Below are 24,119 nucleotides of genomic sequence, written 5' to 3'. Positions count from 1 at the left end.
CCAGGGCCTCTGCGTATAATTATCTGTTATTATTATGTAATGATCATTCAAGCCAGTGATTCTAAATGTCACCGTCTGGGTTTGTTTCCTCCTGTCTGAGCACCCATGAGGGAACCTGACAGGCGTGTTGATAAGTCTGTCTGCCGGGGGCTCGGCCTCTCTCTTCTCTTGTCTGTGAAGCTGCATCGACAGCCGTGACGCTCGCCTCGCGCCCGTCCCAGAGTGTCTCTGCGCTCGAGCATGAATTACCCGCAGAGATGTTGTTCAAAGAAAACTGTTCCTCCTCCTCCTCGCTGACTCCTCCAGCACGCACGCACGCACGCACGCACGCACGCACGCACACACGCATGCACGCACACACACACACACGCACACACACACACAGAACGTCTTGGCGCCCCACTGCTCGGACGACACGCTGGTGCGCCTCTGATGTTGGTTTGTAGGTATTAAAGGTCAGCAGTTCTTTGGTGACGCACTCTGTTTTACGTGTATCACAGTCAGAACTTAACTAGAAGGTTGACATTTTGACTCAGTGAGGGTTTTTGTGAACTGTCAGGTTTAGAATGAATCTGGAAGTGTTGCTGTAAAATGTCTCAAACCTGAAAATAGATTTTTTTTTTTGGGGGAGGCAACATTACGTCTTTAGAAATGCAAAAGAGCCTTAAATATGCCATTCAATTTGCACCATAAAATAAACGCAAGACGATTGACAGCCTGAAGCTGTAAATTTCTGGCTGCTTCGGTTGCAGAGTACCACTAATTTTACTTTTTAGTTTGTTTGCTCATTTATTTATTTATTTATTTATTATCTGAACCGAATCCTGAAAGCTTCGTCACTACCTGTGCCCAGACTGTTGTAGCATCTCGTGCACTGTTGGTTTGCACCCACTGATTTTAATTATTAGGTACAGATGATTAGGTAAAATCCATTATCGGAAAAAAACATAGCAGTACAGAGAACGACCGCAGCCGTTTGTGGCTTCGTACTCGGCACGTGACTATTCCGAAGACATTCCCTCACCCGAGCGGTACAAAAACATTTGGAGTGCAGCATCAAACGCCCGTCTGCAGCCAGTGACAAAATGACATACAATCAAGGCTGACGAGAAACTCTGCAGCACTCTGCCTCTCTGATCCTCCGAGAGCTGCGGGTCATTTCTGCCTCTATCAAAGATAAACACAGCGTACGATCCTGGATGTTGCCGGTGAAGAACCACCTCCGTCCCTTCCTCCACAAGTGGGAGGAGGTTTCGCTGCTGCTGCCTGTTGGCCGTCTGGGAAAACCCCTTGAATGTAAATGGTAAATGCATTGCACTTAAATAGCACTTTCCAGCACCTTCACGGGACCCCAAAGCGCTTTACAACGGCCTCTCATTCACCCATTCACTCACACACTCATACACCAATGGGTGTATTGTATGTGGGGAATTCTGGTTTCCACCGTCACAGAATCATTGGTCAAAGTGGAATATAGTGGAATGTCATTCTGTTTTTGATCAATGTGTTTTTGGGGAGAAGCACACTCTTTCTTTCATTTTCATTTTTACTTTCCATTCTCTTCAACCTCGATGCATCACGTTGGAAGCTGGCCATTAGAAACGTTTGGGTGTGTGTGCACACAAGACCACATGCACGTAGAAAAACACCAGAGACAGATTGGAAAGATTGGAATTCTAATAAATGAGAACTGCTACAAAAAAGGGAATTTTGGAAAGAGAACTGACACCAAATTCTGGTTGTGTAAATGTTGCTTTTTATTGATAGACTCATTGAAACCCTCGCCTTTTTTCTGTCTTACAGCTAATTTGTCCTTGTCTAACTTATGAGCATCATGTGACTGTCTACACTGTCTATTATCAGAGATTCTCCTGCTGCTCTGACGTCCTCCTGTTTTTTACCTGACAAATGTTACTGAATGCCTTCCACCACAAATGTTGTGTTGGCTACTGGAGTCGGCACGCAAATTCACAACGGCATCCTTAATAAGAGGCACATAATTAATCACTCTTGGCTGCACCCGGTGGCAGAGCGACCTGTGTTTGTTGGTGCAGTCACAGTTTTAATTCACTCTGTGTTGATTTTACTCGAGGTTGGATGGTTTCATGAGGGCAAAGCAAATAAAAGGGAAACTCATAGAAAACTGATGATGCACTATATCATGTCTTGGGGGGAACATCAGCCTAATTGGTATTTATTTTCCCGTCTAAGGGCAGTTTGGACTGGCGAAGCGAGGAAACAAACGGTAGCTGGGAATGGGTGCCCAGCGCCCGGCGTGCTCATTGTGTTTGACAGGGCTAAACGCGGCCGACCTGCGGTTTGGCCTCCTCTCCACACCGACCTGACAGCATCGTTTGGAAGCGAGACGCCCTGTTAGCGGCCGCGCTCGCTTTCCACCCGCTGGCCCTCCGGTGAGCCTCCTGCCAAATTGCATTTCCCGAAAAACAAAGCGTCAAATGAATAGTTTGTTTACTTTAATTAGACTCCGACTTGCGCGCCGCAGAGAGCGGCACATAGGGAGGCGGTGCCCGCTGTGTGAGAGGCGTTGGATGGATGTGATTAACTCTGCGCCACAGTGTGGACTGTGCGAACCCCCCCGGTTATCTCCCAGAGAGGCGCGTCTGTAAGAACCGAGTAAAAAGCAGAAGATTCACTAATGAGTCCAACGTATTCAGCGCAACGATTTTCGGCGAAGGCAATGATCCTGTGCCCCGCCCCCAACCGCTGTCACGACCTGTTGACCTTTGGAAATTTGCTCTTCAATCAGCTCGGAGCCAAAACCCGGTGGAATTGTGCAGGAAATGTGGAGCGCCGCGGATCTGACGTGGCTTTTCTTCCAAAACGCCGTGTGATACGCATACAAAACAAGCCTCGGCCGTTTGATTTTGAATTTTACCCAGAGGGACGGAGTCTCACACCCTAATGAGTGCCTTTACCTGCAGAGAAAATCGACGGGGCGACCCTGGGCTGACTGGAATTTGAAGCGATGGACGGCGGCGCGGTCAGTGACTTCACAGGAACTACAACGGACGGCAACCCGCACCAATTAACCTCTGCAAACGCGAGCTGACGGCAGTCGCACCCGTTCGTTCTAAAAGACTTATCAGGAATTAAGAGTCGACTCGTCGAAGGCGCCGGTTCCCCGCTCATTTCCATAAATCCATCCTGACAGCTCGGTGGCGGCGGCTCACGGTGAAGCTGATTAACCCAGGAGGGCCTCCCTGCCTCCTGCCTTTGCACCGCCGAGTCGGTCACAAAGCAGCGCGGCGAGTCGTCCGCGGTCTTTGCGGACCCACGTGGACCATCTTTTGTTTCCAGTCCACCAGCCGAATAACAGATAAGAGAAATTATAAATCAGCTGGACTGCAAATCAAAAAACTGAGTGGTACTGCGTGGGTGATTTTGTTCCCCCCCCCCCCCCCCCCGTCTCACTCGAACCAAATAAAATCCGCGAAAAGCTCCTTTTAGACAAGTCGAGGCAAAAATCCCCAGTTGCCTCAGTGGAGGCAGAGCTGACAGAGATCTCTGTCGCACTCTCATATTCTGTCACTTCCCGCTCCATCCCTTCTTGACAGGAACATCCCCGTCTTGTGCAAGAGACAGAGAGACGCTACAACTGAACAGGAGAGTCAGCACTTTTTCTGCACAGGCTGCGGCTCGGCGTTCTGCCCCCATCAGATCAGAGACTCTGCGGCTTTTTGGATACAATCTTTAATCAGCGGCTTGTGATGTGAAAGCCGGAGAGAAAACAGGCCTTCTCTCAGTTTCACACCGCATGAATTCTTCCAGGGGCTCATTATTGCATCCGGACAGGATTGTGTGTGTGTGTGTGTCTGTGTGTGTTTGTGTGTTTGTGTGTAAATGTCGACTATCTCTGGCAGAGAAAAATGAATCGTCTGGAGAGCCATCTGTCTGTCTGTCAGACACCAAATGTTTGCTATTCCGTGTAAAAACACCAAAAAATAATCCAAAGACATTTCTGGTGTCGAGTGAGGTCAAACTCCGCCGTCCCGCTTCCCGCAGACATGAAGGAAAAGTTGGTTTTCCACCTTAAAAATGAAAACAAACTGGAGGTGGACTGGCTGTGAGCAGATTATTATCATATAATATTTTTTGGCTGTGGGCAGATTAAAGGGACTTGGCGTCCACTTTGCCGCTCTTTCTTCCCTTTGTTGCTTGTTTTGCTGCGGCTCGCCGGACGATTTAATCAGCCGCTGCTCCGTCCACTCACCACTCACGCTTTTTTTTCATTATCTCTCAGACGATGTGGCATGAATGTCTCAGCCAACTTTTGACTGAACCTTGTGCAGAATTTTCAGAAACTCCTTGTCACGTGTTCTTGGAAAGGTCAAGCGGTCATGTTTCTTTAGAATGGGCATTAGGTCAGCTATGGCACACGGCTGCTGGATATTTCAATTGAGTTTAAATTGAAACGCTTGCTGGTCCATTTCAAAGAGGTCCAACAAGATCTGAATGTGATGTATGAAACTTTTTTTTTTTTTTTTAAGAAGTAAGGAGGAATGAGAAAATGTTGTATATTCTATATAACTATATATTCAGATGTTGTGTAATACACACCTCCATCATATGGCAGCAGTGTTCAAAGTCCAGCTGTTATTTTATGAATGCAGCCTGTCTTTTTTCCCCCCTCATGTCCACTTCATTCACAAATGTAAGTTGTATTTCGACATTGTTACGTCCCAACTCAGAGATCAGCTCTTATTACTTCATGTCCGTGAGGCCTGGGCGAGACAAGACGACACAAATGTGTTTGTGAAGCAGAACGCCGCCTGTCTGCCCGAGTCCTGTGAAAGGTGTGCAAAATAATCAAAGCTCAGCGTGCGAGAACAGATAAAGCATCTGTCGTACAATCTAATTGCCACGAGGCCCAACTTCCCCTCCCCCTGCTTCATTTTTATATAATCATGTCTCATGCATAATGCCGCTAATAATACAGAAAAGTATGAGGGCAAATCCCCCTTGGGAATCTGCGCCGCTGTGTGTGCAGGGAATATTGTTTCCCCGCCCACAAAACCGGTCGGCAGCGCCGTCGAGATGAAAGTGGAGTTAAGAGGCGAAGATATAAAAGGTGCAGATGCGGGGAGAACAATAGCGGGTGTGATGTGTTCTATTTTCTCTGGCTGACTCGCTGCCGTGCGGGTGGTGACGATGACGACGGCGGTGCCAGGAAGTCGCTAGGTGTGAGCCGGGGATAATTGACGAAGAGCCGACGCCTCGCCGGCCCTCGAACTAGCAGACTCTCCACCTACATGTTGTTGCCGGTGATGTTGAACTTGGCGCTTTTATCTGTAAATCCCTGCCAATCACACAAGATTTTACTTGTGTTGTAGTGTTTTAGGAGCAGTCTTATGGGTTCTAATAGGAAATTCATCATTTTACTTTTCCCTTTATTGCCTCATATAATATGACTTATTATAACTCAGACAACCACAGCACAATGTTCAGAGGTCTCTTCTTCTTGTAAAACAGCAGTTGGGTGCGTTGCTGACACCTTCTGGACTGGAGTGCAGTCAAACAATCAGCACCTGTGTTTTAAGTAGGAGGCTGCAAACAGATGCTAACCAGGCTGTTGGTAGTTCCAGAGACTGAACACTCCTGTGGCGAGGTAAAACAAAACTATTCTGCTTTCTCATAGTCACCAGGTGCTCATGGCTCCATCTGCCAGAATGCATGTATGGAAACAAAACCGAGCCATTGTTTGTGAGTTGTTGTGTGCGAGTCATTAACATGCGAGCGTGTTCTCTGCGTTAGCTGTTTATTTGGCATCTTTTGTTTTTTCTGATGCGAGGGGGGTTTGTTCGGAACTTCTCCTCTTTGTGCGCAAACGCTTTGAAGTCCTTAATTCCACACGCACGGCAACGTTTGGCTCAACTCTGGTGGAAGCCTCTTAGAGACTCAAACCCATTGTCCTGTGTGTTTGTCTGCGTGCTGCTTCGGGGGCTGGTGTCCCGTTTAAATGCTCGGCTTTTGCTTAAGTATTGCAATTGTGAAAGGAAACGACAGCCTCGTGCAGGAAGAGTACTGGTGTGTAACTGGGGTTTCACAAGCTTTTCAACAGCTGAGACTGATAAGTGATCAAAACAGGGGAAAAAAAAAAAGAAAAAAAAATCCCACTTTCCCCCCCCCCCAACAATGCTCAGTATTTGCTCGTTGCCCTCATCCTGACTTATTGAGAAGGTCACCACTCTGGTGCTTGGCCGTGTTGCCGGCGCTTTAAGCGTCAGAGTCCCTTTGATCGGACTTGTGTTGTCCAGCTGTGAGTGGATGAGGAGGGTCACGATCTGGATGCTCGCACTGCCGCCACATCCACCAACGGTCTAAAAAAAGACAACAATGGTTTTCCTGCACCACGCAGCAGTGCTTTTGTCCACCGAGCACTTTGAAGAGAGCGGTGAGGTTTAATTAACCCGCCGGTGTGAAATGCCTGAGTATTCTTTTTTTTTTTTTTTTAAACGGGCTCGTTGGCACGACAACAGGTGGGCAGATGTTCAAACGGCGTGTCCGCGCTCCATCCTCCGTGTTTGGCTGCCTTTTAAAGGCGCACGCTGTGGGATGGAGATTAGGGCCAAGCTGTGCAACCGGAGCGCCGTGTTGTGGGTCCGTTGATTTTACACTTCAAAGGCAAGGAGGAGCTGCGTCCACATCGTCTTGACGACGGGCACGGCGGGGCATCGGGTGCGAGCATCGCCGTGACGTGTTACTGGTTGGTTAAGTGCTGTTTGCCCTCCATTAACCCCGGTTGAGCATGTTTGAATGGCTGCTCACAACAGAATAACTCACCCAGTACAACGCCACCAAACTGAAACCTTGACCAAAAGAACTTTCAGGGGGGAGCTCAATAATTACAGTGAGCAAAAAAATAGTGTGATTTTTACCAACGCACACAATGATATATAGAGAAATAGACCTGATGGAACTCGCATTCTTTGTGTGTGTCAGCAAAACGTCTCCATATGTTGACTTAATAAAAATAGACAAACACAGATTTTGGTGCCTAATTTGCAAGTAAGCAAACGTATTCATAGCGCAACTGAGTTACCTCAGTGTGTCTTATAGAAAGAAGCGACTGACATATTGTTCAAGCTACATACAAATGCAATTTAAAGAGAGTAATCACATTTTAAGATTGTTGTTCTGTACATTTTTATCTCGTGAAATTGCTCGAACTCGGACAGGAAAATTGCTGTTGGAGACGTGCTTTGCATATCCAAAATGTGTCACCGCCGAGTGCCGCTTGGTTTCAAATAAAGACAACAAGCTCTGCATATTTTAGCATGTCAAACCTTCACTTGCTCATGACTGCAACCTCGCACAGATAAAGGCCAGGCTGCAACTTTTCTCCCCTTGGCAGATATTTTCAGTCAAAAACTTTCATCCAACACTTCAGACATCCTGTCCGCGACGCGACTTTTGTCCGTCAGCCTCGGCTAATAGCGATGCCGACCCTGACGTCTCACCGGGTTAAAAATACCAGGAACATGAATACTTAATGACGAGACAAGACACGGACAGGCTCATTAGCAGGATGTCTCCCTGCACTGTCCTCCAACTGAAACTTCGACGTGCCGCCGTCCCGGCCAAACGTCAAAGGAGGTGAAAAAGTTTGGAATACTAAAGCACATTGATCTTATCTCTCCCTCCCTCTCTCTCTCTCTATCTATAAAAATACAAAGAACATTAATTTTCTGTTAGATGGCGACATGAGATGAAAAGCTAATTTAATTAGAATTCACAGCGAGATGTTTCTCTGTGCCGCGTCAGGGCAACTGTGAATGAATGGCTAATTGGGCCACTTGTGGCGTCGGTGGAATAACCACCACCACCACCGCCACCGCTTCTACTACCCCACACACACACACACACACACACACCCACACACACGCTGTCCACGCCTAAGCAAACACAACAGCTGTCGATCAACAAATCAAGCCACTTCTTTCAGCCGCCGTCTCCTGTTTGCGTTGGGGCAATTTAACGTCACGTGCTCGTGTGCGCGTTTTTTGCGTGCACGCCGCTCGGGTCGTGTGCAGACAAGTCGGCCGCAGTCCGCCGTGCGTTACGCTCTGATTTATTCCTCCTTACCCGTGGCTGAGCAACCACATGGGAATCGGAATCAGAAGTAAGATAGCAAATAACAGAAGAATCCTGCATAATATTTTCATTTCAGCTCGACCACTTTTGCAGTAGAGTCGACCGCCGTCGACATGCTTCTGGCATAATGAGCGGCTCCCTTTATTTTTTTTTCTTACCGTATTACACATAAATGATCTTAAAACCTGCCCATAGGGGGCTGCGCATGGCCAATGAGCAAATATTGTCGCCCGTTTCTCTTTCTTTTCTTCTCCCAATTCCGCCTTTTGTGGGAGGACTGATGTGTTGAAGCAGGAGGTTGATTGTGGAGAAGGACTATAGTGGCAATCCTCCAGGGACACCCCGCCGGTTGCTCGGATGAACGTACCCGGGCCATAGATCGAAGGGCCCCGATCAATAGCTGTCTCGCTGGAGCAACTCAACCCCCCGTGACCTGCGACGCTCTCCGCTGCTCGCAGGCTGCGGATAATCACTGGGCTCTGCAGGGACAGCTGGTGTCAGCGGGGACTGCGCTCCATCTCCAGCGCAGGGAGGAGGTTTGCTGTGAGCCTCGTGCGGTGACCTCAGGCGCCCCTTGCGGCAGATCAATAGCTATGAGCTCTATTCATCACCGTGACACATGCACAAATTTGGTATTTTCTCCCGCCTCAAAGACGTTTGTGACATCACAGGCAAACAGCGGCGTGTTTGTTCTGCGTGATTGCCTCAGATCTGCTGCGCGTGTCGGCGCCCCCCGCCATGTCATCACAGACGGGTAGCGGCGGTGATGAACGCTGCTTTGTTTTGATTTTTAGATTTAAGTCACATCTGCAACAGGCCGTCACACCTTTTGTGTGCCTGGTTCGCTGACTGCAACCTCAACACACGCTGGTAGCTTTCATGCACAATTTGCAGTATTGCGATGGAAATTGGGGGAGGTTAGGGCTGGGCCACTTTGGGCAAAAATGAAATCTTGTTTTATTTCTCTGAAAATCCAAAGTTCGTTTTGTAGATTTTTTTTGGTAAAACTTCAAAAGACAACAGAATAAATTATTTCAAATATTTTATCTTTTTTTTTTTTTTTTTAAATAGCAACAAAACTTCACAGTTCTGACTAACTATTGAAAACAATGCTTATTAACCTAGACGCTAATAAGCTGTAGATGTTGTAGACTAAACTCTGTTGTTAGAAGGCTCTGAAAAATGTTCAAAAAATAAATCACAACAGCGGAAAACTGTTCTAGCTCTCAGTGCTTGCGCTCTCTTTACACACACACACATACTGTCCGTATAAATCCTCCGCATCACTACGCCAGCATTTCATCCAGCTGAACGGTCGTTCTCCTCTGTGGCACCTGTAGATGAAAACCTGGATTCTGGACCCCATAAATTTGAGTAATGGCTATTCTCTATGCCCCATTTATCTATGTATTCCCTCTCCCTCCTTATCTATTTATTTCTTTGCGCTTGTTTTTTTTTTTTCCTGTGGCATGACGATCGCGTTCCGCCAGCTACATTGTGCTCGATAAGCACTTTTCCCTCCGAGGGAAAAACCCGTTTGCCTGACGTTACATCTTCTGCGAAATTGAACTTGTCCTCCTCGCGCTTTCTAAGGAAATACGACCGCCCAGATACAAACAAATGCTTGCATCGTAACCGCCCTCCTAAGTCCCGCAAAACACACACACACACACACACACACACACACACACACACACACACACACACACACACTTCTGGCTTTGTGCTTTTTAATTCTCCACTTTACAGCCTTCAGCACTGGACAAAACTTTTTTCACAGGCACTGTTTGAAATCCCTTTCCAAGCAGAGCAGTCTTTCACTTCTTAATCGCAGTCTTTAAAAGGACTTTTAATCACACTCTCCTGAAGTGTAATGTGTGCGTGTGCGTAGACAGTGGCATTGATATGGACTCCCGAGTTGGAGCCGAGCGATTAAAAGAGACCCCATCCTTGAGAGCTGACGCTCTGTCGTTCCATTAGAAGGAACAAAATGACCCTCGTCGCCCCGTCCTCCTCCCCGCGGAGACATAATAGGGTTTGCAGGGGGAAATTCCTTTGGACGTAAATTGCATTTGTTCCGCCCCCCTCCCTGCGCTGCCCTGCTCGAGCCCACCCCTGTGGCGAAAAAGGCCAGGACGGCTCCTCGGGAAATAATAATTTCACTTGTCACACGCTAATAGTCACTGCTTCATAACTGCATCGCCACATGGAGTATAATAACATTAATTCTGTGCTGAGGAGCGTCGACGGCTTATTTATGAGGGCAATTTCTGAGGTATTATTAGGAAAGGAGCTCAGGCCCATTGATCCTTTTGGGTTTCCTGATTGCTTTTTGTCCTCTGGTGTACTTGACACATCGGCTTGTTTAATTAAAGGAGTTAATGACAGGGCTGGGAATGCAGATATAGAAATGGCGAGACTGACTTTTGAAAGTTCCCGGAATGAAGTGTCCTAAGGCTCGTTAAAGCTTTTATCGCCACTGAGATTGTCAGCGCCTGATCCCCAGAGAAACTACTTGGAGGCCTCCAAACCTGTGGAAGACCAGGTCAGCTGACTCACTGAGCTCTGTTTCCCACTGTCTACTTCTTTATGTTATCCACTCTCTGCATTTTAACTGAGATGTTTCTAAGTATATAATAATGATAATGGTAGTGTTAATGATGATATGTGTTATTAATTGAGTGAAGATTTTTTTTAATGCGTGGAAGTCAGTGCCCTAAAACAGACGCTGCAAGGAACTAAACAATGAGTCAGAGAGACTCTAATAGCCTGAGGGCCATTACATTTCATTTTAATAAGAACACTCTCTGCGATCATTTCAAGGATATTTTTTTCTTTATCCAAGTTGATGTCCACTTTTCACATCCTCTCTGTTCTAAGTTGGGTTCAGTCAGGGTGCCATTTCTCATCACTAGCACACCAAAGTGATGGTAGCAGCTCTTGCTTGGAATACCAGCGTTACAGTCACTGCTTTCAATTTCCCTCTCCTGAGTGATACATGAGCTATTACATGGCTTGCCACCCACTTCCTCCCCCCTGCAGCTGCGTGTTCCAGAGTGGCAAGTTTTAAAATTGTAATTCAACACAGCGGAAAATGATGATCTGCATTTTTTATCATATCTTGAAAGTATCTTTTAAATGACAAAAAAACACTTGTATTTCTAAAATATAATCACTAACACAAAGTTCCCATGGTGCAGCCAAATTCTGGAAAAAAAAAAAAAGTTTTCTCTGTAGTTTTTGCTTGAAGTTCGCAACCAAAATAAAAAGGGAATGAGGCGTGACCGGGTCATTGTCATGGAGTGTTTGTATTCAGCCAAAATTCATTACTTTTTGTGAACCGCCTCTGTCTCATAATGAGGCCATTTTTATTCGTGGCTGTGTTTGGCACATCACACACTCTGAGAACAAGACAAGCCATTTTTGTGTGTGTGTGCATGTGTGCGTCTGTGTGTACAAACAATGACATGGTTGTTCTGCATTTCATTAAACTGGAGGGTTTACGTGCACAGTGCAGTTAAGGCTTCGGCCAAGCAGGCTGACAAAGCTGTGAGTTCGGAGGCTGTATAAATGTCCGGCTTGAACCCGTCAAGCTAATCTTTCAGCGCATTAAATTTACATTTGGGATGTTGCTTCAGTACTCTACGCCTGTGATAAAGAAGCGTTTTACGGGAGTTACTCCAACAAACGAGGATCTGAGAAACGTCCTCTCTTTAGTTGAACATTAACTTTATGAATGTAAATGGTGACTATCCGTTGGAAACTGAGATTGTGCAATCAAGCAAATCACTGTTTCACCTTGGACTTGGAAATGGAATCTTCCCCCGCAGCACCTCCAGACTGGTTTTATAGTTGTCACAGTGAAAATGAATGAAGTGGACAAACTTTGCTCTCCGACGTGCCGGCAACAGGGTATAAGGTGTAACTTTATTTGTTCAGTCGATCTACAATCGAGGCATAAAAAGCAAACGGTGAGAGGTGTCATGTTGCCAGGTTGAATTGATCCTTACCGGGATGATTTTCCTGGAAGATTTCAGGCCTCAGTGGCCACAGACCAGGGTAATGAACCCAGCAAGTGTCTCACTGCGCCAAAGCCTTTAGACCTTTAACACAATCAACGCTTCTTCCATGACGACGCAAAGCTACATACAAAAAGGGGGAGTGGGCAGCGAGGACGCCAATTGTCTCGTGTCAGATTTTTCCAGCGGCCGCATCACTCCTCTATTCTGGAATTATGTCCCGACTATAATTAGCTTCCCGCCTCCCAGTAGCACCCTTCATATTTTACGCTAACCAGCAGAGCGGCTCATCATCGTCTTGCCAAGGGGGTGAAATTAGGGCATTAATAACAGCCTATTAAAACTGCATAGTGCTCCCCTGTTGGATTATTCATTAACATCTGGAAAACCTTTGACAGCAAGGCATCATTTTTAATAGCAACATTAAAAAAAACACGAGGGAGGGAAAGATCAAATAGCATTTATTGTCATCTGGGTATAATTAAGATAAAACCTAAGAGTAACTAGTGGTGGATACAATAACCAATGGGTTTCATGTGTACATGCACAATGCTTACAGGACGATGAGGTTTCCCAGCTAGCATGAAGTTTGCGTTTTCAAATGGTTTCCCCTCATGTCACCTCATTGCTATCAAACGGAAAAAATATCACAGTAATTCCAGTGAAGCTGGCACCATGCCATCCCCACCTGCCGGTTGGAGGACAACTGGTCCTCATCGGTCTGTCTCAGGTTCAACGGTCAGCGTTCATCTTCCGTAACTTGGCTGGCAAGTTGTCCTCCAGCCTCTTGGTACCCGAGAGCAACGGGCTGTGCATGGGAACTGGTGTGGGAGACAGCGCGGGGGCCAGACTGTGCTGGTACAGGTCTCCAGTAGACTGAGTCATGGGTTCAAAGCCCACCTTCAGGGACTTGAGCTGCAGCCGATTCTCTGTCTCGGGCCCTGAGGAAGAGCTGAGGCGTTGGAGCTTCAGGGGCAGGTCTCCTGTGCTGCAGGCCTTCTCCGAATGCTGCGAGCTGAGCAGGAGCACCTTCCTCTGCAGGTCCTCCTTGCCCGATGAGCTCATCCTTTGCAGCTTGCTGGGCAGGCGGCCCCCGGTCCCTCCTTGCCGTCCTCGCTCCTCTGACGTGTTGATACAATCCACGGAAAACACCCGGTCACGCTTGGCACCGTGGCTCTCAGTCAGTGCCGGGGTGGGGGTGGACAGAGGCGAGGGCAGTGAGTTCTTTTCTTCATGCTCCTTGACGCTGTACGGCGGTGTCGGTACCTCGAACGTGCTGTGGAACTGGGAGTAGTCAACCCTGAAAAAGCCCTCTTCCAGGGACATGACTGGTAGGAAACGATGACCCCATAAAACTTCATCCTCAGTGTACGACGTCCGCGCCTGGCATGTCATACCTACAGATTGAGAGGGGTAATAAAACGTAAGCGACCAGGAGCTACATGCAAAGACACATACATCAGTCATAAAAACAAAATGCAGAAGGGCAACTTTTCAATCGGCCAGTTAGTGCTTTATTCTTCTTCCTGTGTAATCCACCATACATCCTCGTTAGGTCACACACTGGAGATCTAAATACTGTTTGGGCACTAAATCCAGTGGCAAAAGGCCCCTTTCCATTTCCCAAATGGCCCATGATAGCTGAACAGCTATTACTCCTGACTATTATTAATATTAATAGCGCTCCGTATTCTAAGTACCTCCACTATAATGGAACTGAATAACAATGATGTGGGAAGATGTACGGTAAAGGTCAATGTAGAAGGTGAAATTTTATGTACTGGTTCTTTTCTAAGTCAATGCAGTTCTGTGTTTTTTCTGCTGTAATGTCTTGTTTTGTCATGATAACAAGCGGATAATCATCTGTAGCCTGGGAACTGTGCTCCAGATTGTTTCAATCTGACATGTAATTTCCATCTATGCCATGCTTTCTTGGCAGATGTTTTTTGTGTATGTGTGTGTTTGTCAATAGATTAGCAGTTTTCCGTAACATTTGTGCCAAACAGAAAGTTTTGCATTTGACCTCGGTTCGTGTGAAAACAAATGCTTTGACATTTGAATGCTCACCAGAGGTCCCTCGCAATCAATATGCACTTAGTCCATATTTCTCTCTGGTCCATTTTTCCCCCGCTTTGGCTTGTGTTTTTCTGTTAAACACAGCAGTTAGCTGCAGAGTAGGAGTCTGCTATCGTCCCTCTGAGGGCTGATATGTACTGTGTTATGTCACAGCCCAATGCTATTCCAGGCTTTTCCAGAACTCATCCTCATCCGCTGAGAACCTTCAACAGTCCTGCATTTTCACAAAAGGTCATAAATTATTCTTAAACAGCCCGCAGGCTTGGTAATGTAACCATGACGGTTTGTCTGGAAGACTTTTCCAGCTGTGTGCTGCCGCTATTTCAGCTTGCTGTGCACACATGAGACGGCGCTAATAGCGGCGCAGCAGGATCACGACGCTTGCTTGACAGGCATGCAGGATACGTTTCCTCTTCCTTGCGTTACGTGGGTACATAACCAGCTGGTTAATGTTTACTGTGGCTCGCATAAAAATAAAAGCCCCTCAGCATGACTGACTGTGCAAACAGAACAGCAATATGAGAGAGAATGTGTGAAATATTGCTGGCAGTAGCATTCACTGGCATTGAAATCCAATTCCAATGGAAGTCTCGATGCATTGCCAAAAGAAAAGTCAGCTGGACATTGGTAGGAAACACTGGGAAATGTGCGTATCATCGGCATATTGATGAAGTGCACTCTAACGAGTTGGTATGGCGCATGACAGGAGAAGGGAAAAGGTCTCACCGTGTACGCCTTCAGTCAGTGTGTTTGCTCTCGATCTTTGCATTCCTCACGGCCCCTAGATACCACCATTAAAAGGTATTCGGTCCTATGTGCAGGATGTGTCTGGATCAGGGCAGACTCGCTATCTATCAGTTGTGCCATGTGTTGATGACGTCTGTCCGAACTAGAGAAGAATGTGCATCTATAGAGACGAGAAGCAGGACTTTCGGACTCACTGCTAACAATGTTGTTGTATGTGCTCATGTAGACACTATTTTCTTTTTGACAACACTAATTTGTCATCTCGGCACACCTGATCTTGTTTTCTCTTTAAGCTGAAGGCAACAATTGTGATGCCAAACGGTGAACAATGCAACATTGACGTCATATGTTTTATAAAGGCCACATTGTTTGTCTGCTTCTACAGCCCCCTACACACCTTTTGTGTGTTTTAACCTTGACAGGGAGCTTCAGCTTTATGAAGAATTGTGAGTCTTTCTCTCTTCGCACTCTTTCTCTCCAGATGTGAAAGTGCAATCAATAGCATCCTCTAAGTTAGGAACTACCACTGACAAGTATTAGTTATCTGTCAATTCCTGTCGAAAACCCAGGGATGCAATCGACCAGCTGAAGGCCTTGAGTCAGCAGCTGGCTGCTGGATGCTAACAATTGCGCTGTAGGTTAACGGGACGATGCGGCAGTTCGTTGAGGGTGACACTGGTGGGGGGACAAGCAGGGCTTCCCGTGACTCCGAGGGCCACTAAACGTGTGCTCCCGCTCTAATTTTTTTTAGGTTATTATCAGCAGAGTGCAGGTTCATGTTGGCCGCACACTCCCCTGCTGATCCCCCCCTCACTTTAAGCCTATTCAGCTTAGTGGTCTTCAGCAGCAGCAAAGCAAGGGACGGATGGAGCTGGTGCTGGATGAAAGGGACGGGATGGATTTAGATGTAACGGGCCGAAGGGAGGAACGATTCTCTTAAACATGCAACAGAGAACGGTGCTGCTCACTTGCAGGTTAACAGCCGAGGCTTCGTGACAATGTCTCACAGGCTCAGAATTACCTCTGCTGTCAGTTGTCATCTGAAAAATGGAGTGGAACTTCTACCACAATCCCGGCTCATTTGTCAAAGTGACACGTGCCTGTGTGAGCCGGGCCTTTTATTATGCATAGACTTGGCATAAACCAATTTGGCAGTAATAAAATATCCCTCGTAATTCAATCAGGCTGTCAGTCGTATCGTACGTGTTGTTCTCATTTTAATTCCTCTCTTTTTTAGCCTCTGAAATCTTCCGATATGCTAAACTCAGAAGTCCGGAAAATGAGATGTCACAGTGAAAAAGATTAGGAGTATCAATTAGACAGAACTGTTGAGTGAGTTAATATTCATATGAATTTACATTTTGATTTGATTTGATTTGATTTTTATTTATTTATTTATTTATTTCAAACATGTAAAGATTAAGATTAAGAGGAGTGCGGGGGTCTGGGGTGGGGAGTGGAAGGGGTGGAAGGTGAAGGGATGGAGTGGGGGGGATCCCCTTACCAGTGGTCTCCACGATGCCTTCTAGGATGACCACAATTTCAAACTGCTCGTTCATGAGGGAGCGCTGAGAAAGGTCAAAGAAGGGACTCTTGGGATTGATTTCGTGGCAGATGGTGAGGGGCGACACCAGGAAGAGCTGATCGGCGCCCGTCCCGAAGCCCACGTCCAGTTCACACTGGTCCAGAGGCAGGAACTCGCCCTCAGGCGTCTGACGAGACTGGACAAGGACAGTGGGAGGGAGGGAGAGGGAGGGAGACAGGATTGAGCAACAACAGAATTATATTTCTTTTCTTTTTATTTCTTTACATTGTATTGCGCTATTGTAAAAGCGATGATGTTTTCGCTTTCTACTCTTTCTATTATTCCCCCTCAAACTCCATCATTTCCTGTATATGGCTCCGACACTTAACAGACTCATAGAAGAAGAAGTTGCAGAAGCTTCCATATCTGGACTGCACCTGCTCATGGACTGTTAACTGGAGCAGAAGTATTTAATTGCCCAGATGATGTTAGAGTGCAGTGCAGTGCAGAGGTCCTGCGTGGGTTTTTCTTCTCTCCCCCTTTTTTTTTTTAATTGACGACTTCTCTTTGTCTTGCTTTTCACTCCTCACATTTTCTCTTCCTGTTTTCTCATGTGGTGCAGGTTCTGTCGTCTTTTTTTCTCTCTCATTCTCTCTACTTGAAATAGCATCGAGGGAATGACAAAGTCTACACTCGTCTTTATATTGAGTCATTGAGTCAAGCCTCCTGGTTGTTGTCGGTCGACACTAATTCGTCTCCACTGACACCCCCCCCCCCCTCACCACACACACACACACGCGCACACACACTTCTTGTTTTGTGCTTTTTACCACACACGGTTTTCCCTCCTACCAATAATTGGGATGTGTCAGCCTCCAACCTCACCCACACACACACACCCACACACACACACACACACACACACAATCATCCACACAGTCTCTCTCACCCACACAAATACACACACAGTTGCGCCTTCGTCTCCACCACGTTTCTAGATGGTTTGTTCTTTGTCTAAATCCAAAAATAATCAACACAGAAGCTCCACTGAGATGGTTTTCTTTATTTCAGTGAGTGATGACAAAAAAGTGGACGATGTTTGGCTTACACACGCACACACACACACACACACACACACACACACACACACACACACACACACACACACACCCTGAAGATTACAATAATCACACGCAGTTCCTGCAGGGTAAATTGAAGTCTGGTTAGAATCCCAGAGGAACTCTGTGGGGCGACGAGAGAAACTGGATTGAGTGAATCCAAACACCAGAGAGAGACCAACCAACCCCCTTTGTGTGGCTGGAAACAATGGGGCCTTAATTTTGGTGAGATTGATTGACAAGAGAGGATTTTTAACCAACAAAAGCTTTTCTCAAATCGTCACAAACGCTGGCAGATGAAATGGTGGCTGTCGCTGTGGGGTTTATTTTTGTTCATCCCATCCTGCTCTGCCTCTAAACGAGTATTGCTTCTTCTAGTTGGCTATCGCATACATGTAATATTTCTAATGGAAACATTTAAAATACACAAATTTCCTTTTTTTTTAAACTGTAGTTTACTTTTGTTCTTCCGCCCTGAGGTCATCCAGAGGTCAGTGAGACCTCATGGTGGCGTCATCTGTTATTTTATCCCGCTGAGATTTGTCATGTGAAGGAAGTGTGAACAAACAGACTTTGCACTGGCAGGAAACACTGTTGCCCATTCCCGATCTTGGGTGGATATCAACGCGATGCTCTTTGTGTATTTATGTTTGAGATCGACTTTTGTGCCAGAGAGGGATTGTTGGCTTGTCAAGCGGCTCTGAATACTACTCGGCCTGTTTCCCCATGTGGGTTATCACATGCCGGAGATACGGGAGCGTCCTCTTTTTTTCTTTTTTCCCCCCTCAGATTTAAAAGACGGACGACTGTGTAGAGGCGCCGACAGGCAAAGCTTCTCAACGCGGCGCCTGTTGGCAGCCTCCCACACTCGCCCGTGTTCAGAGATTGTGCGATTGTGCTGCGACAGTCCCATAGATGGATTCTACTGTTTGAACTTGGAGACTTAGATTAGATCAAATCAAGAGTTTCAGCGAATCGGACCTCAGCGTGGATAGTTCTGTTCTCAGCAGCACTGTTGGAGACAGTGAGAGTCTCCATTCCGCCACTCCTGACTTTAAAACTCTGTTTGTGTGACTGCTGTCCGGCTGCTGACCAGGCGTTTCGCCTGCGACTCCTTTTTGTTGCCACTCTCCCTGTTGCCGCTCCACAGCCGAGTGAGACCTGCATGCATGAGGCACATCGGCGCATAAAGAGCTCCGGCCTGCTTTTCAATAATGCAGTGTGAACACAAAAAGACCCAGGGGAAATATGCAAATTGATTTGGAACACATTGTTTGTTTTGGAACAAAGCAAGGCAAGTCCAGGTGTGAAGGCGCCCCCGATTCTGTAGCACGGCACAGAAGACCCACTTATTTAATTATTCATTCATCTGTTTGGTTATTTTACCAACTTGCTGCATTTTCCACCAGACGGTTTGACAATTTTCCCAGGTGCGCTTTAATGCAAAGCACCTTGTGTCTTGTGTAATCGGCAAAATGGAACCATAAAAGTACCAAATCAATGTGCAGCTTCAGGGCAACGACCGTAGTTGCTTTTTTTCACGCTGTATTCCTCAAAACGTACAGATCGTTCAGGATAGCCACGCTGCAGTGCAGGACGACAGGATGCTGTGACACATAAACCTAACACACATCTTCAGGTGCCACTACGATTTCATTCACCAATCTGCATTATCTCAATTACGGCCCGACGACTAAGAGGCCACTCAGAAGCCAGTCTGGCATTAAAGCAGAATCACTTTTTATTACCGCACTGTTGTTCTATTCATGCATTCTGGCTTTATACCTGCGGCTCATAACGATAAGGCAACGGCGTCTGGAGCCTGTCGGTTGGAAAGTGTTTTTAATTCTGCACAATGATAAGGAGCCAGTGGTTGGCACAGATAACGCCACAGTGTTCTCATCCAAGACTATGTGTTGTTGTGGCTGCGCGGCCTCTGATTCCCACCCCGCTCAGGAACACTGGAACTAGACTCACGCAGTACTTTTTTTTTTTTTCCGAAATACTTTATTAATCCCAGGGGCAAAATTCCTCATTTTGGATTGCGGATTTTTTCAAGAATAAAAGTCCGTTGGACTTTCTTCATTTGTGCCTTCACATTTCACACTGCAGATTGCGAAGTCATAACCACATAGTGGAGTCCGTGTAAACGCAGTATCTGCGCAGTACTTCTCTCACTTTTTTTGGCAGCTCGTCACTTTGTGCAAATCCCTTGGCTCTCCCAGCCTGGCGGCACGACCACAGACGCACTTTTAGCCGGGATGTTCCGCCACGATGCTCTCTGAGACCGTGGTGAACGCCCCGCACGGCTGCCTCTCAGCAGATTATGGTGCGGCTCCGTCTCAGCTTCCCTCTGATGCCTGTCTGCCAGTCACACTGTAATCACCGGCGTCACTTCAGCTTCAGCTCCCGAAATACACCGTGTCAAACAAGTGGTTGCAGATTGAACGGGCTTCTTCGTCAGCCGTGACTGAGCTCTGAAGACTTTCACACCTGTGGTCGATTCCTCATCTGCATGTTGCCGTTTGCCTCTCAGTTTGTTTGTGCTCAAACTTTCACGAGGGCGCCAACAGTTGTAAACAGTGAGTGGGCTGCCTGCAATCATGCGATGCGATATTACGGCAGTGACTCACCATAACAGACTTCCTCCTCTTGCCATTCTTTTCTTTTCAACGTCTTGTAGATCTTTTTTGCTGAAGCTTTTGACGGTGCAACGTTTCCCAACACTGATTATGAATTATAATTATTGCCCAGCGGCTAGCAGCCAACGGTGGATGAGATTTGCTCCCAAGGTGCTAAAGGCTTTGGACACTGTCTAATATGCAATGTGTGGCACCTGCTTCATTACAGGACGTTGGGATCATTTTATAAATGCTGTGCTGAAATGTTGTTATCAAGTGGAGCATCTTCTTTCTAGATGTTAGATTCTACCACACGGGTCTTACGTCTCTCAGCCTCCTCTTGGTGTTAATGGGACAGGATCTGCAGGAGTGTGTCTGAGTTGCAAGATTCCCTGCTGGGTTACCTCTCTGCTTTCTGCAGATGATGTGGTTCTGATGGTATGAAATTGCCCTAAGCTTTCATACTTGTTTGATGTGTTTGATAGTTGCATATTGATGCCCCCTTAAAATAATAGCTTGAATTTTTTTTTTCAATAAACACAAAAAATTAGAAGAATCATCATGAGAAGATGATATGAGGGAACAATTTTATAAAAATACATTTTCAACTCCATAACACTGCATATTAACGCAGTGGTGGTGCTGGAAAGGCATAAAAGAGCCTGCTGCTGTCAGTGTTTGACGTGATGAGACGTGACTGTAAGAGAGTTGCAGTTCAATAGCACCACCAACATCTCCACGCAGGAACTGCACTCAGTGCACTCAACCCACAATATCACAGCACAGGTCTTCTTTTTTGTATTATTTCAGTTTTTTTTAACCATGTGTATGGCATGTGGGTTCTGTAACAGTATCTCACAGTTCTTTTTCCATGTTCATGCTCAGTAATCTGGCAGAGCTGCTGCTGCTGTTTTGTTTTTTTTAAACCACTGTCAGAGTCTTTGAAGCGAACGAAAAAGGTTGGACCACAAAAGCCTGAAGCCAAACAGAAGGAGAAAATACAACAGAGCACGCAGTGTGGAAGCCGCTGTTTCCGAAAGAGATTCAAATCTAAACTGATCTGACTCATTGCAGCCAGGAAGATGATTTCCAGATTATTTCTCTGATTAACATCCTGCGTCAGGTTCCTCTTTGAAGAAAAAATGCACCTTAGAAGTGATGATAAACTGCAGGTTACGGCATGATGTGGAAACCAGCACACCGAGGTGTGTGTGTGTGTGTGTGTGTGTGTGTGTGTGTGTGTGTGTGTGTGTGTGTGTGTGTGTGTGTGTGTGTGTGCTCGCTGCCTGCGGGCTGCTCACTGCACCTCCTCTCTGGTAGCGGCTCAGCGCTCCCTACCTCCCTCTCCCTGCTCGCACGCATCATTAAGCTGCCCATCGCTGCAGCTTGACGTTGTCGCATACACACACACACCCACACACACACACCCACACACACCCACACACACATTAAAGAAGCTCCTAGCACCTCGCTAATGCTGTTTGTCTTCTTTACGGCCCATTTTGCACGCAGGACACAGATTCGGATGAAAGGACTATGGAGATAATTAAAAGTGGGACGGCCCACCGCTCGCCGCTGGTCATTTTCTGCGTTGTTGCTCATTCACCGGGTTGCAAGGGTCATTGGCCGTACTTCCTGGTGAAATGCGCTGACTTATTCATCTGCAGTGGACCACTGTGACATTTCAAATCACGGTTCTTCTCTCTGTCTTTATTTCGAGCCGACTGACAAACGGCCTGAAAGAAGCCACAGCAGGCGATGGCTTCCCGGTTGTTTCCGCCCTCGTGTTAAATCTCCCTGGGGGGGGGCTGTTTTATCTGGCTGATCTGTGCTCACTTTGACTTATGGAGCCCTCCTCAGGGGCCTGTTTCTCTGTCACCTCCACTTACTGATGCACACCTTTCTGCTCAGGTGTCACCAGCTTGGGGGGCCAGGGGAGAATGAGAGAAAAACTGATGCACCTACGCTGCAGCAGCACAAAGACCAGTGGCCTTTTCTGCTCTTATCTTGGCGCTGTGAGTTGCACCTGCTGCCACTCAGACTGCTCCATCCTGCAGCTGTGGCATTATGCTTTTTAATGGAGAATGTTTTTTTTTCTTTTTTTTAAAGCAGAAGAAGAAATGGTATCTCGACACCAATATTAAAATGTTTAACTCTTAATATTTTCACGTTTTCAAAGAACATTAAGGACTTTAAATGGAGGATGTTTGCAGCTTCCTATACTTTTACAAAGCTTCCAAAAGGTGCTTTTGGTTCAGCTCTGTCTTTTTTCCCTTTCTTGTGCAACTTCATACATGTTTTGCACGACCCTGTTATGCGCACCGACAGGACTCCACTCGGATTCAGTCGTCTCAAATAACAGAGGGACTCACCTTTATGAGTTTGCACCTGATCTGAGCCGACACCATGTGGCTGTTGCGCAGGTTGCCCACGCGGAACATGAGGCACAGCTTGCCGTCGCGCAGGGAAATCACCGCGTCCTGGCTGAACATGAGCGTCTCCGCGCGCTTCTTGGGCTGGGACATCTTGATGAACATGCAGCCGATGAGGAACGCGTCCACGATGGAGCCCAGCAGCGACTGGAAGAGGAAGAGGATGATGCCCTCCGGGCACTTCTCTGTGATGTACCGGTAGCCGTAGCCTATGGTGGCCTCGGTCTCGATGAAGAACAGGAAGGCTGAGGGGAAGTTGTAAACATTGGCCACGCACGGCGTGTAGGACGAGTCGTGGCCGTGGTTCAGGTCCCCCCGGATGTACGCGATGATCCACCACATGGACGCCATGACCAGCCAGGCGATCGTGTAGGTGAGGATGAAGATGAGCAGGTTCCACCGCCACTTGAGGTCCACCAGGGTGGTGAAGAGGTCGGAGAGGTAGCGGCTGGTCTCTCCTCCCAGGTTCCCGTGCTGCACGTTGCAGCGGCCGTTCTTGTCCACGAAGCGCTGCCGCTTCTTCTTGACCGGGGCTGAGAAGGTGCTCGCCCTGTTGGTGTTCACCACCTGGTAGTCCTCGCCGAATTTTCTCCGAAGTGCCGCCATTTGAGCGCCTCTTAGACAAAGTGCAGCCACACACGGTTCAGTCCGTGTCCCTCTGGGCTGGTTCCATCCTCCAACACGCCGGTTACCTGCAGTGCGTAAAATGCGCCATGGCCACTTCCGCGCGCGCGCGCTCGAGCTCGAAGAAGTGACAGCAGAAGCGTAAACCTGCCAGCCTGTGCACTTCAAGTCTTTTTTTTTTTGGTGCCTCTGAAGCACCGACACACGCACTTTATTGGCTAATTGGCGCTCTTCTTCCCGCTACTTTGCTCGGCATCTGCAGGTCGCCAGCAGAGCTGCGCGCTCCGCTCCGTCTCCGCTCAGACTGAGGAAATACGAGGAGCTGCTGCTGCCTTCCATTCACAGCTTCTGCCGTGCGTGAGTGTGCGCTTGCGAGAGAGAAGGAGGGCGAAAGAAAGAAAGCGGTGGTGGAGAGAGAGAGAGAGAGAGAGAGAGAGAGAGAGAGAGAGAGAGAGAGAGAGAGAGAGAGAGAGAGAGAGAGAGAGAGAGAGGTGGACCCACCAGGGCTGTTCATTAAAATCAGTTTGTCTTAATTTATACACGACTCCCTCAGTTTATTAAGTACTTTAGCCATTACCCCCCCCCCCTCTCTCTCTCTCTCACACACACGCTCACGTCTATTTCTAACTTGTCACCGCTGCTTGTTTGTTAATTTACACATTCGAGAGCACGATGATGGATCTTCTAATTGAACAGCGCCATCTCCCGGAGGAAAAGCACAAGTGCACGTTCTTTTTTATGGCGTAGTAAGTACCTCAACTGAGGTAATAATAGAGAGAAAGGTGAAGGGATTAACATGAACATTTTTTTTTGGTGATATTGTTTCCCACCGTCATGCTACTATA

At 47.1% G+C, this 24,119-nt stretch overlaps 2 protein-coding genes across 2 annotated transcripts in view; one reads left to right on the top strand and one right to left on the bottom strand.

Moving 5' to 3' along the window:
• Nucleotides 1-24,119, top strand: part of znf281a (zinc finger protein 281a) — a 76,115-nt gene that overhangs the window by 41,573 nt on the left and 10,423 nt on the right. The gene's annotated exons all lie outside the window — the stretch shown is intronic.
• Nucleotides 12,577-23,619, bottom strand: kcnj19a (potassium inwardly rectifying channel subfamily J member 19a). The gene is made up of 3 exons (XM_076038471.1): nt 22,591-23,619; nt 16,459-16,675; nt 12,577-13,528 (listed from the first exon to the last, which is right to left on the bottom strand). Exons 1-3 carry the CDS (start codon nt 23,254-23,256, stop codon nt 12,864-12,866), a joined length of 1,548 nt encoding a protein of 515 aa, XP_075894586.1. The 5' UTR covers nt 23,257-23,619; the 3' UTR covers nt 12,577-12,863.

This window comes from Nelusetta ayraudi, unplaced genomic scaffold, assembly GCF_046127955.1.
Source record: "Nelusetta ayraudi isolate G7.1 ecotype Tasmania unplaced genomic scaffold, CSIRO-AGI_Nayr_v1 ptg000057l, whole genome shotgun sequence".
Taxonomy (NCBI): domain Eukaryota; kingdom Metazoa; phylum Chordata; class Actinopteri; order Tetraodontiformes; family Monacanthidae; genus Nelusetta; species Nelusetta ayraudi.
Note: the sequence above shows the minus strand (reverse complement) of the source record. Positions and strands in the feature narration are given on the sequence as shown.

Coding starts and splice junctions, on each gene's coding strand:
- kcnj19a (XM_076038471.1), bottom strand. CDS start 23,256: ATGGCGGCACTTCGGAGAAAATTCGGCGAGGACTACCAGGTGGTGAAC. Junction 16,676..22,590: donor TCAGGTGCAAACTCATAAAG/GTGAGTCCCTCT, acceptor GTCCTTGTCCAG/TCTCGTCAGACGCCTGAGGG. Junction 13,529..16,458: donor AGGCATCGTGGAGACCACTG/GTAAGGGGATCC, acceptor CTCAATCTGTAG/GTATGACATGCCAGGCGCGG.